Source organism: Hemitrygon akajei, chromosome 14, assembly GCF_048418815.1.
Source record: "Hemitrygon akajei chromosome 14, sHemAka1.3, whole genome shotgun sequence".
Lineage (NCBI taxonomy): Eukaryota > Metazoa > Chordata > Chondrichthyes > Myliobatiformes > Dasyatidae > Hemitrygon > Hemitrygon akajei.
This window is the reverse complement of record NC_133137.1, coordinates 94,255,680-94,270,037: the sequence shown is the minus strand read 5'-3', so window position 1 is coordinate 94,270,037 and position 14,358 is coordinate 94,255,680. Positions and strand designations below refer to the sequence as shown.

The 14,358-nt window shown below is 40.6% G+C and overlaps 1 protein-coding gene across 2 annotated transcripts in view; it reads left to right on the top strand.

Annotated features, from left to right (window-relative positions):
* The window catches only part of orc5 (origin recognition complex, subunit 5), a 90,963-nt gene that overhangs the window by 33,812 nt on the left and 42,793 nt on the right, over positions 1–14,358 (top strand). For both annotated transcript variants that reach the window (XM_073066648.1, XM_073066649.1), the window contains 2 exons: positions 3,024–3,136; positions 8,459–8,506. In XM_073066648.1, the coding sequence (XP_072922749.1) occupies positions 3,024–3,136; positions 8,459–8,506 (161 nt within the window). The remainder of the gene's footprint in view (positions 1–3,023; positions 3,137–8,458; positions 8,507–14,358) is intronic.

The window sequence follows — 14,358 nt, the reverse complement described above, 5'->3', positions numbered from 1 at the left end:
CTTCAGCCTAACTGGTTTATGCCAAACAAGATTCCCAAGGTTGACCTTTTGCCTATGTTTGGCCAATATCCCTCTAAACCAGGGGCTCCCAATCTTTTTTTTAATGCCATGGATCCCTACCATTAACTGAGGGGTTCATGGACCCTAGGTTGGGAACATCGCTCTGAACCTTTCCTATTGATATATCTGTCCAAGTTTCTTTTGAATATTGTTAATATACAGTCATCCCTCCTTATCTGCAAGTTCCACATGCGCAAATTCAACTAACCGCGAACTGAGAAAACACGGAAGTGCTCTTCCAGCACTTGTTCGAGCATGTACAGACTTTTTTTCTTGTCATTATTCCCTAAACAATGCAGTATAGCAACTAATTTACATGACATTTACATTGTATTAGGTATTATAAGTAATCTAGAGATGATTTAAAGTATATGGGAAGGCTGTGCATAGGTTATCGTGGATCGGGATCGAAAAAAATCGTAAGTTCTCTTACTAAGTAAGTTGGAACAGGTGCATCTGGTATTATTTAGCGTCAGTTAGTCAAACGTTTGTCTTAGTACATAGTAGTATATTTTACCTTTCTATGCATATAAAACACTTAAGAATATATATTTCAGCGCCGGCTTGGGAACGGAAGTTCCCAAGTTCGATCCAGTGACAGATCGCTCCCGAGCGTGCTCTTCATCTGTGCCTGGTTGATGTGGAGGATCAAAAACCCAAAACCCCAAAACCTAATAACTAAATCACTGCGTTGCTTAGTAATAATTGTAGCTTTCATCGGGGCAGGGCCTTTATCACTTTATCCTTTAAAATTATTCCGCTCGTTGACCAACTGTAGCCTAATGCTTTTCCAATGACCGATGGCATTTCACCTCTTACCGATTGCTTTATTATTTCCACTTTATTTTCAATTGTGATTGTGATTATTTTCGTGAGCAGAAACACTGCGGATTCAGAGCTTCACCAACGGGTCCTAATGTCCACTGCACTGAGACAGGTTAAATAAGGTCTGGGGTTCTGCTGGGTCCTAAGGTCCACTGGATTGAGACAGGGTGAATAAGAGACTTGAGCATCCGTGTTTTTGGTATCCGCGAGGGGTCCTGGAGCCAATTGCTCGTGGATAAGGAGGGCCTACTGTACCTGCTTCAATCACTTCCTCTGGCCATTCATTCCATCTGGGTGAAAAGTTGACCCTCATATTCTTTTTAATTCTCTCCTCGCTGACATTATATCTATGTCCAGTTGTTCTTTCATTCTTTCACAGTGGAAAGTCATTGAAACAGTCCAGGTATGTTCAGTTCAATTCAATTTATCACTCTGTCGTTCATTGACTGCAGTCTGCAGAGCCAGTCTGCCTTGATCAAAATAGCAATTTTAGAAAAAAGAAGAAACCAGAAACACATCATAACATGAACTACAGAATCCAATCCACAAATAGCGTTGATTAAACCTTGCCTAGGACCTAAAAGTCCAACGGCACCAAGCGAGAGAGACCTGTTACATTCAGGCACCTTCCTCCAGGAGCAGCAAGAGGAGATTGGTCACATGCAAATACCTGCTTCCGGTAGCAGCAAGCGATTGGGGTGGAGGGAGAGAGGAGGAGGAGGGGGGAGAGAGGAGGAGGATTGCATTGATATATATATATATATATATCAAATGCAGGCAGATGGGGTTGAACATCTGCTTGCCTTCTCTTCACCTCGTTAATTTCAATCTTGCATGGTGCTTTACTCAGTGAGATCGGCGAGAAATGAAGTCGATTATGGACTCTCGTCCCATCTGCAGGCTTTTTGGCCTCTAGTCCGCACACTGTGCTTGAAACCTCACCAAATTTCCCTCAGAGACAGCAAAGTGCCAGATTGCCCAATCGGCCTAAAAACGCGCCGTCAAAATGTAAATCAGAGGTTTCAGAATCATATTTGAAAGAAGAAGTAAGAGAAGCAAAAGTGGTAGTTTTGTGAACTGTCTGAAGGATGTTGCCATTGGTCACGTTGTTTGTTGGTGCCATCTTCTTCAACCTTGTATATTCCAATGAATCAAATCCCAATTTGCTCAACTTCTCTCTATAATTTAATCTGAGTCCCAGCGAAATCCTTGTAAATCTCTTCACTCATTCTAATTTAATGGCATTGTTCCTATAGCAGGGTGACCAAAACTGAACATAAGATTCCAAATGTGGCCTCGCCAATGTCTTGTACAAAGTATTGTATGAATTGCAAAGGAAATTGATAACCATAAATATTAATCCTGTCTCATTTCGGATTACAGAGTAGATTTTAGTCTACTGTTGTACAGCTTAGCCTTTTGTTAGTGATAAAACTTACTGACATTCCACATCCAATTCCTAAGTAATTCCAGTAAAACAAATTGTACAGTGAAACGATAAGCCTGGATTTTTTTTATTGCTGGAGCCAGCACAAGTGGTCAAATATCCAATTCCTAATCCTTATCTCCATAGTTCCATTTTAAGGTCCATTCCACATCTTTAAATATGGCTTGGCCTTGTCTACTTTCTTCCATTATGGTTACTTTGTCATTTGAGGTTTGAATATTTTTTCACTACACTTTGTGGTGATTTACCTGCATGATCTTCACACTAGTTATAGAATATAACAGCAACACCAGATTGGTGAGTGGCTTTCCAAACATATGCTGTAAAATCATGTAATATATTGTTCCTACATCCTCGAATTTGTTTCCAGCAGCGATTATTTTTCCAGTTTCTCGTACCAGGAAAACAACCCAGAATTAAACAGGGAATTATTTGCTGGTAGTAAAAAAAAAAGTCCAGAAAATGATTTTACCTTCAAAAGCCTTTTCTAATGATGGGGAGCACTACTTGCAACAAGAGTATTCAAAATGGAGCATAATTTTTTTTTCAAAATTTGCAAATAAAATTCATTTTTAGTGTATCAACTGTTTCATGGAAATGCCTATTTAATTGTAATTTAGTAGTTTGTCTTATACATTTTATTTCTGCTTCAAGAACTGTGGAACTTGTCTTTTTTTCTTTTCCTGCTTAGGGCTTTCTGCACATGGTCATGTTGAGCTTCCATATTACTCTAAATTCCTATTGATTGCTGCCTACCTTTCCTCCTACAATCCTGCTAGAACAGACAAAAGATTTTTCATGAAGGTAATTTGTTTAAAAAAAATTGATACTTAATTATAATTAAACCTTGTGGAGTAGAAAAACAAAACTTCATTCTGCGGATAATAAAATATACAGGCTTTCATGGTGTATGGTGGAAAGACGATTGAGTTATCTTGGAAAGATTTTTAGTTATTAATAGAATTGAGGGTTAGTGTAGTAATACGGCACTGAGATAGATGGTCAGTCATGATCTTACTGAAATGTGAATCAGGTGCAAGGAGCTGAATTCTTATGTTCTTATTAATCATTAATGATAGTGCTTTAAGAAATGTAGACAAATTTGCAAGTTATGTATTTTCAAAATTTGATAGCAAAATTTCTTATCCATTTATAGCAAGCATAAATCTCTCTCATGAAGTTGACAAAATCAATGTGAACTTTGAAAGGAAACCATTTCAGGGCATATATATCTTCCTTCACTACTTTCTCTCAGTTGGTTTGCAGATGTATGTAATTACTTTTTTAAATTTTTACATAGTTGAAAATATTCTATACGTATTAAATGAATGAATTTAATGTGCCATTTATTAATTGTTTATACACATAAATTTACTATTTCATCAAATTGTATTGTTTGTGAAATCCAAAATAAGTAGAATTATGTTGTGCCAAATTTCATTGTTTTAGGAATGTTGCTCTATTACCCAATATTATTAAATTTTAACTATATCAATTACTAGCTTTCAAATTTGAGTTATTACTAAATAATAGAAGCCATTGCGTACCCCCATGTCTCTTGATGATTCTTTGGTCTCAGTATCTGAAGATGAGGGAAGAAGAGAGGGAATCTAAGGAAAGCATCCAGTCCAGACAGAGTACCTGGCCGAGTATTGAAGACCTGTGCCGACCACTTCAGCCTCTCGCTGCAGCAGTGTGTAGTACTCACCTGCTTCAAGAATTGAAAAGAATATGAGGGGTTATTAAATGGCTATTATTCATTTAGTTGGATTGAGCCATTCCTGGCTGAAAGAGACTAGAATTTGATATTTATGCTGGGACCTTTGTCAAAGTGTGCAATGTGTGTCCCATCTGGTGAATCAGAGCTGTTTACATCATACAGAATTATAATTCTGTTCATCTGTTGTAGAAAATACATCTGTTATCAGTAGCTTGTCCAGATTATTGTGCTTTTATAATAATGCAAGTTTGTAAAAAAGTTTAATTTTCAAAATTAGAATTTAGTTAAAAATTACTGGAACTTAGCAACTTGAGCAGCATCTATATGTGGAGGCAGAGGAGCATATTGACCGAAAACATTGATAATTCCTTTTCCTCCACAGATACTGTTTGACCTGCTGAGTTCCACCAGCAGATCATTCTGAACTTCAAACCCCAGTGTCTGCACTCTCCCATGTCTTCAGAATGACATGGGGGAGTGCAAACCTATTCATAAAATAGGAAAGTTCAGATGTGGGAATATTGTTTTGTAACTGAAGAAATAAGCTGGGACACTTGCATTTTGAGCAAACACAGGAGCATGCTAAGCTCGTTTTACTTATTAGAGAACATTTTATTGGTGGCTAGTTACAGTATAATTTATGGAAGTGAAGTTCCCTATCTTTCTTAAATCATATCCAGCTTTCAAATAGATGAAGGAACCAAGCAACGTAGGTGAAAACAAGGCTTCATTCCCAGATGAGCTCAGTGCCTTCTATGTTTGCTTTGACCGTCAAAACATGGAGGACTCTTCATGATCTCCCACATACCCAAATGACCCTGTGATTTCAGCCTCTGAAGCCGACGAGAAATCATCCTTCAGGAGGATAAACCCATGGAAAGCAACCTGTCCAGATGGGGTACCTGGCCAAGTATTAAAGGTGTGTGCTGATCAAGTGGCTGGAGTGTTTACTGATATCTTTAACTTCTCACTTTGATAGTCTGAGGTACCCACCTGCTTCAAGCAGGCTTCAGTTATACCTAAGAAGAATGTGGTAACCTTTCTCAATGACCAAAGCCTCACGTATTCAACATCCTTTTTGTTGGAGTGCTTTGAGAGGTTGATGATGAAAATATCAACTCCTGGCTGAAAAACAAATTGGATCTACTCCAATTTGCCTACTGGCATAACAGGTCCACAGCAAATGCTATTTTATTGGTTCTTCACTTAACTCTAGGATATCTGGACAGCAAAGGTGTGTACATCAGGATGCTCTTTATCGACTATAGCTTGGCATTCAATGCTATCATTCCCTCAAAACTAATAAATAAACTTCAAGATCTTGTCCTCAATGCATCCTTGTGCGTTTGGATTCTCAATTTCTTCTCTTGCAGATCTCAGTCAGTTTGGATTGACAACTCCTCCACAATCTCTATCAGCACAGATGCACCACAAGGCTGTGTGCTTAGACCTCCTGTGTTAATCGCTTTACACTTACGACTGTATGACTAAGCACAGCTCCAATGCTATATTTAAGTTTGCTGATGCCACTACTGTCATTGGCCAAATCCAAGGTGGTGACGAATCAGCATATAGCAGGGAGATTGAAAATCTGGTGCCACAACAATAACCACTTACTTAATGTCAGCAAGACCAAGAAGCTGATTATTGACTTCAGGAGGAAGAAACCAGAGCTTCATAAGCCAATCCTCATCGGAGAATCAGAGGTGGAGAAGGTCAGCAACTTAAAATTCCTCAGTGTTACATTTCAGAGGAACTGTCCTGGGCCCAGCACATAAGTGCAATTATGAAGAAAGCATGGCAGCACCTTTACTTCCTTATGAGTTTGTAAAGATTCGGTATAACATTTCAAACTTTGATAGAATTCTACAGATGTGTGGTGGAGAGTATATTCACTGGTTGCATCATGGCCTGGTATGGAAACACCAGTGCCCTTGAACTGTAAGCCCTCCTGACCATTGAGCACATCTACTTGAAGCCCTGTTGCAGGAAAGCAGCATCCATCATCAGGGACCCCATCACCCAGGCTATGCTTTCCATTCACTGTTGCCATATAGAAGCCACCTTGCTGGACCAGAATGGCCGAGATGGCCTGTTTCCGTGCTGTAATTGTTATATGGTTATATCAGGAGGAAGGTACACGGTCCCCAGGACCCACAGCACCATATTGTGGAACAGTTATTACCACTCAGCCATTTGAACCAGAGAGAACTCAGCCCATCATTGAACTTTTCCCACAACCTATGATCTCAATAATTATCGCCTGTTATATGTTATATTTTTCTCTTTTGTATTTGCACAGTTTGTTTTTTTGCACATTGGTTGGTTGTTCATCCTGTTTGGTGTGGAATTTCATTAATTCTGTTGTGTTTCTTGGAATTACTGTGTACAGTATACCCGCAAGAAAATGATTCTCAAGGTTGTATATGGTGACATATACAGTACTGTGCCAAAGTCTTGGACACATGTAAAAAAAATATCTGTAAAGCGAAGCTGTTTTCACAAATAATGAAATGTAAAGTTTTTAAATATCAAACAATTTACTTTAAAGAGCAGTAAGTAATAAAAACTAAATCAAATCAATATTTGGTGTCTTTATCTTTATAACTCTACACATTCTCTTAGGTATACTGTAGAGCAGTTTTATAAGAAAATCGGCTGGTAGGTTGCTCCAAGCATCTTGGAGAACTTGCTACTGTTCTTGCTACTACTGTTCTTCTGCAGACTTTGGCTGTCTTGCTTGCTTCTGTCTCTCCAGGTAATCCCAGACAGCCTCAATGATACTGAGATCAGGGCTCTATGAAGTCCATACCATTTTGGGCTTCCATCCGGATACAGGTATCAATTATAACTGATATTTCAATGACAAACTCTGCCATCTTCTTCAGGGATGATGAAGAGGATGGCAGAGTTTGTCATTGAACCGTTGGTTATAATCGATATCTTTACCTAGCTGAAAGCCCAAGAAGAGTTTATTCATCATATATGCTGGGAAAGCACTAGATACTTTTTCCATACCGTTTGTTGCAGAACTGCATTTTGCTAAAGATAATTATTTATGACCTTGGCTGTGTGTTTGGGGTCATTTTCCTGCTACAGATTGAGTTGGGACTGATCAGACTCCTCCTTGATGGTATTGTGTGATGAATGAGAACCTGCTTGTACTTCTCAACATCAAGGATTCCATTAACTCTGACCAGATCACCAACTCGATTTGCAGAAATGCGGCCTCAAACTGGCAGGAAAACTTCACCGTGCTTCACTGTTGGCTACAGACACTCATCCATGTAGTGCTCTCCAGCTCTTCTACAGACAAACTGCCTCCTGTTTAAGCCAAAAATTTCAAATTTTGACTCATCAGTGCAGAGTACTTGCTGCCATTGTTCAGCACTCCAGTCCTTGTGGTTTTTTTTGTGTAGATGGGTCTCTTGGATTTGTTTCCACTTTGAAGGAATGGATGGCTTTTTAGCAGTAACTCTTCCATGAAGACCACTTCTGGACTGTAGAGGGGTTCACTTGGGTTCCATTTGTTTCTGTGAATTCAGAGCTGGTAACAGTCCTGGACTACTTCAAATTTAGAAGGGACGTCAATTTGATGTATTTCTTATCTGCTGCACTCAATTTCCATGGTCAACCACTGCGTTTCTGGTCCTCAACCATGCCTGTTTCTTTGTGCTTCTTCAGAAGAGCTTGGACAGCACATCTTGAAACTCCTGTCTACAATGAAATTTCTGCTTAGGAAAGACTTTGGTGATGAAGGATGATCACCTCGTGTCTTGTTGCTGTGCTCACTCTTGCCATGGTGTAAGAATTGATGATTTGATGGTTCAACTGTCACACCAGCCACACCCTCACCTTTGGTTTGGTTCTCCATCACCCAGTTTGACTCCTTCTAAACCTGTTTTTGTTTCATTCAGTTGAGTTCATTCAACTCATTATGTCATTGATCATTACAAAGTAATCAAGTTTTTTATTTGAAGTGGTCTATTACTTAATATGTTACTTTCTTTAACAAAATACTAAAACATCTCTGTAACATTTAAGTTTCTTTGGAAAATGAATATTTAGCTATCTACCACTTGCTCTTTTCTACTGACACACCAAAGCAGAAGACAAAAGAATAAAGTAAAACAAAATGTATGTAAAAAATCTATGATGCCTAAGACTTTTGCACAGTATTGTATATACTTTGATAATAAATTTACTTAGAACTTTGAATTAAGAATTGTTTTAGAATTACTCCAAAGCTGCTGTGATCACCATTTTAATTGAGCATAAATTAGAATCAGAATTTGAAAAAAAGGGTGAAAATCCAGTTTTTGCTTTTTATTATAGCTATCCAGTCACATTCAGCATATTGCAGATCAATCAAATGCTTGAACTTTTATCCCTCTTATTTTTTCCAGCATCATGGGAAAATTAAGAAAAGTTCCTTTTTGAAAAAGCATGAGAAGGTAAGTTGATATTGAATCTTATAGCTACTTGATCAATGAGATCTGAAAGCTCTTTTGAGGGATTTGCACTCACAGACAATTAAGCTGTAATGATACCATCTACAATTCCTTTAAGAATAAAAGTAAATTGCCTAATGCATTTCTTTCAAAAAAAAGTATGCCTGTTAGAAATAAAAGATGAGTAGCTCTTCTTACATGCTTGGTCTCATCATAACAGTTGCAGTCAAGAACCAATGCCCAAGAAGCTGCATTTATTTCATGTTGAGTTTGCCATGACCAAATTTAAATAGAATCTATGTCCTGAACAAATTAAGAGGAATTTTTTATTACAGCTTTATATCACTGTGTCTGCTTGCGATAGAAGATGTTATTAAGGGCAATTGCTCAGAATAGCCAGGTTTACTGTGACAAATGTCAAAGCAATTTTTCTACCACCAGTGACTCACTGGTGCAGTTCATCAATTCAGAATTAATGGAAACTTTGAAGCAGGATGATGAGAGTAGAATGATGAATTAGATTTTGTCTCCCACTGATAAAACAAATGATCAAATAGGATCAAAACTGGCAAAAGGTATTATCTAGTTCACTTGAAGAGGTGCATTGGGACATGCAACCAAAAGAAAATACAGTAAATTCTGGTTAATTGGGACACATTGGGACCAGTACATTTTGGCCCAATTAAGCAACTGCTCCAATTAGCCAGTTTCATGGAAATAGTTACAAAAGTACATAAAAAAGAACATACCACCGTTTAACTAAGTAACAAATGTATTTAAATATAATACAAATCAAATCACTACTAAAAACTACTACCGTACCACAAAAGATAGAGAGGAGCTATAAGCAGGTAGTCACTCCAGGGTCTTGGGAAACCGATAAGTGGGTAACAGTCAAGAGAGGGAAGGGAAAGAAACAGATGCTAGAGAGTACCCCAGTGGCTGTCCCCCTTGACAATAAGTACATTACCCCTGTTTGAGTACTATCGGAGGAGATGGCCTACCTGGGGGAAGTAACAATGGTCATGCCTCTGGCACAGAGTCTGGCCCTGTGGCTCAGAAGGGTGGGGAAAGGAAGAGGATGGCAGCAATGATAGGGGACTCTATAGTAAGGGGGTCAGACAGGCAATTCTGTGGAATGAGGAAGGAAACACGGATGGTAAGTGCCAGGGTCTGGGATGTTTCAGATCGCGTCCACGATATCTTGAAGTGGGAAGGAGAACAGCCAGAGGTTGAGATACATATTGGTACCAACAGCATAGGTAGGAAAGGGGAAGAGGTCCTGAAAACAGACAACAGGGAGTTAGGAAGGAAGTTGAAAAGCAGGACTTCAATGGTAGTAATCTCGGAATTAATGCCTGTGCCACGTGACAGTGAGTATAGGAATAGAATGAAGTGGGGGATAAATGCGTGGCTGAGGGATTGGAGCAGGTGGCAGTGATTCAGATTTCTGGATAATTGGGACCTCTTCTGAGGCAGATGTGACCTGTACAAAAAGGATGGGTTGGACTTGAACCTGAGAGGAGGTTTGCTAAGGCTATTGGGGAGAGTTTAAATTAGAATTGATGGGGGTGGGTGGGAAATGAACTGAAGTGATGGTGGAAAGGGAGGTTGGCTCACAAGTAGAGAAAGCTTGGAGACAGTGCGAAAGGGTGGATAAGCAGGTGATAGAGAATGGACGCACTCAGACCGATGTTTTGAATGTGTCTATTTTAATGCTAGGAGTATTATGAATAAAGCAGATGAGCTTACAGTGTGGATCTGCACTTGGAGCTATGATGTTGTGGCCATTACAGAGACCTGGATGGTGCAGGGGCAAGAATGGCAACTTCAAATGCCAGGCTTAGATGTTTTGAAAAGGACAGGGAGTGAGGCAAAAGAGGTGGGGGCATGGCACTGTTGATCAGAGATAGTGTCACAGCTGCAGGAAAGGTGGACACCATAGAGTGATTGTCTACGGATTGTCTGTGGGAGGAGGTTAGGAATAGGAAGGGGTCAATAACTCTACTTGGTGTTTTTTATAGGCCACCCAATAGTAACAGGGACATCGAGGAGCAGATAGGGAAACAGATTCTGGAAAGGTGTAATAATAGCAGGGTTGTTGTGGTGGGAGATTAATTTCCCAAATATTGATTGGCACCTCCCTAGAGTCAGGGGTTTAGATGGGGTGGAGTTTGTTAGGTGTGTTCAGGAAGGTTTCTTGACACAATATGTAGATAAGCCTACAAGAGGAGAGGTTGTCCTTGGTCTGGTATTGGGAAATTAACCTAGTCAGGTGTCAGGTCTCAGTGGGGAGCATTTTGGAGATAGTGATCACAATTCTATCTTCTTTACCATAGCATTGGAGGGGGATAGGAACAGACAAGTCAGGGAAACATTTAATTGGAGTAAGGGGAAATATGAGGCTATCAGGCAGGAACTTGGAAACATAAATTGGAAACAGATGTTCTCAGGGAAATGTACGGAAGAAATGTGGCGCATGTTCAGGACATATTTGCGTGGGGTTCTACGTAGATATGTTCCAATGAAACAGGGAAAGCATGGTAGGGTACAGGAACTGTGGTCTGCAAAGGCTGTTGTAAATCTAGTTAAGAAAAGAGCTTATGAAAGGTTCAAAAAACTAGGTAATGATAGACATCTAGAAGACTATAAGGCTAGCAGGAAGGAGCTTAAGTACGAAATTAGGAGAGCCAGAAAGGGCCATGAGAAGGCCTTGGCGGACAGGATTAAGGAAAATCCCAAGGCATTCTACAAGTATGTGAAGAGCAAGAGGATAAGATGTGAGAGAATAGGACCAATCAAGTGTGACAGTGGAAAAGTGTGTATGGAATCGGAGGAGATGGCAGAGGCACTTAATGAATACTTTCCTTCAGTATTCACTACGGAAAAGGATCTTGGCGATTGGAGGGGTGATTTGCTGCGGACTGAAAACCTTGAGCATGTAGATATTAAGGAAGAGGATGTGCTGGAGCTTTCGGAAAGCATCAATTTGGATAAGTCACCGGGACCAGAGGGGATGTACCCCAGGCTACTGTGGGAGGTGAGGGAGGAGATTGCTGAGCCTCTGGCGATGATCTTTGTATCATCAATGAGGATGGGAGAGGTTCTGGAGGATTGGAGGGTTGCGGATGTTGTTCCCTTATTCAAGAAAGGGAGTAAGGATAGCCCAGAAAATTATAGACCAGTGAGTCTTACTTCAGTGGTTGGTAAGTTGATGGAGAAGATTCTGAGAGACAGGATTTATGAACACTTGCAGAGGCATAATATGATTAGGAATAGTCAGCATGGCTTTGTGAAAGGCAGGTTGTGCCTTACGAGCCTGATTGAATTTTTTGAGGATGTGACTAAACACACTGATGAAGGTAGAGCTGTGGATGTAGTGTATATGGATTTTAACAAGGCATTTGATAAGGTACCCTATACAAGGCTTACTGAGAAAGTAAGGAGGCATGTGATCCAAGGGGACATTGCTTTGTGGATCTAAAACTGGCTTGCCCACCGAAGGCAAAGAGTGGTTGTAGACGGGTCTATTCTGCATGGAGGCCGGTGACCAGTGGTGTACCTCAGGGATCTTTTCTGGGACCCCTACTCTTTGTGATTTTTATAAATGACTTGGATGAGGAAGTGGAGGGATGGGTTAATAAATTCGCTGATGACACAAAGGTTGCAGGTGTTGTGGAGAGTGTGGAGGACTGTCAGAGGTTACAGCGGGACATCAATAAGATTCAAAACTAGACTGGACAGATAGAGTTCAAACCAGATAAGTGTGAGGTGATTCACTTTGGTAGGTCAAATATGATGGCAGAATATAGCAGTAATGGCAAGACTCTTGGCAGTGTGGAGGGTCAGAGGGATCTTGGGGTCTGAGTCCATAGGGCACTCAAAGCTGCTGCGCAGGTTGACTCTCTGGTTAAGAAGGCATATGGTGCATTGGCCTTCATCAATCGTGGGATTGAGTTTAAGAGTCGAGAAGTAATGTTGCAGCAACATAGGACCCTGTTCATATCCCATTTGGAGTACTGTGCTCAGTTCTGGTCGCCTCACTACAGGAAAGGCGTGGAAACCATAGAAAGGGTGCAGAGGAGATTTAGAAGGATGTTGCCTGGATTGGGGAGCATGCCTTATGAGTATAGGTTGAGTGAACTCAGCCTTTTCTCCTTGGAGCGATGGAGGATGAGAGGTGACCTGATAGAGGTATATAAGATGATGAGAGGCATTGATCGTGTGGATAGTCAGAGGCTTTTTTCCAGGGCTGAAATGGCTAGCACAAGAGGGCATAGTTTTAAGGTGCTTGGAAGTAGGTACAGAGGGGATGTCAGGGGTAAGTTTTTAACGCAGAGAGTGGTGAGTGCGTGGAATGGACTGCCGGTGAATGGACTGGAGGCGGAAACAATAGGGTCTTTTAAGAGACTTCTGGACAGGTACATGGAACTTAGAAAAATAGAGGGCTATGGGTAAGCCTAGGTAGTTATAAGGTAAGGACATGTTTGGCACAGCTTTGTGGGCCAAAGGGCCTGTATTGTGCTGCAGGTTTTCTATAAAAATGTGATTTAGTTCCTAAAATTGACGGAGGAATTCCTACAGTGTATGTTGCTGCATTCTGTGAGCAGAATCATCTGCAGATTAATGTGAAAAAGACGAAGGAGCTGGTGGTGGACCTGAGGAGGGCTAAGGCACTGGTGACCCCTGTTTCCATCCAAGGGGTCAGTGTGGATATGGTGGAGGATTGCAAATACCTGGGGATATGAAGTGACAATAAACTGGACTGGTCAAAGAACACTGAGGCTGTCTACAAGAAGGGTCAGAGCCGTCTCTATTTCCTGAGGAGACTGAGGTCCTTTAATATCTGCCGGACGATGCTGAGGATGTTCTACGAGTCTGTGGTGACCAGTGGTATCATGTTTGCTGTTGTGTGCTGGGGCAGCAGGCTGAGGGTAACAGACACCAACAGAATCAACGAACTAATTTGTAAGGCCAGTGATGTTGTGGGGGTGGAACTGGACTCTCTGGTGGTGGTGTCTGAAAAGAGGATGCTGTCCAAGTTGCATGCCATCTTGGACAATGTCTCCCATCCACTCCATAACGTACTGGTTAGGCACAGGAGTACATTCAGCCGGGGACTCATTCCACCGAGATGCAACACTGAGCATTGTAGGAAGTCATTCCTACCTGTGGCCAAACTTTACAACTCCTCCCTCGGAGTGTCAGACACCCGGAGCCAATAGGTTGGTCCTGGACTAATTTCCACTTGGCATAATTTACTTATTATTATTTAATTATTTATGGTTTTATATTGCTATATTTCTACACTATTCTTGGTTGGTGCGACTGTAACGAAACCCGGTTTCCCTCAGGATCAATAAAGTATGTCTGTCTGTCTGTTTTGATTGACTGTAAATGAACAAAATCGGAGCAGACACCTAGTGCAGATAATGGACTGCCTTCAAACAGAGCTCCCGGCAACGTTCAAATCTTCATTTTCATTGTAACACTCAAGATGATTGCCAATACCTTAACATACTTCATAGTCCCTAACTTGTTGAAGTAGTGAAATCATTTCATTTTCACTCCTGGTCATTTCTGCCATCTCTACAAGTCTGAATATTTGAAACTGCAGTAAGCAAAACAGTTCTGAATTGTCTTACTGCTTTTTACTCGCAACCGTCAATGACAAAAATCACTGGTGTTTGAAAACAAACGCACACAAGTGACACTATTTAAAAATTGTGTGCTTTAGACCACATGATGAGCATGCGACTGACATTTGTTTCTGTTCTTTTAGAGTTCTCCCAAATAATGACTGCCCCAATTAGCCGGAATCCACTGTATTTCACAATCTGTAAATTAAGAGCTGT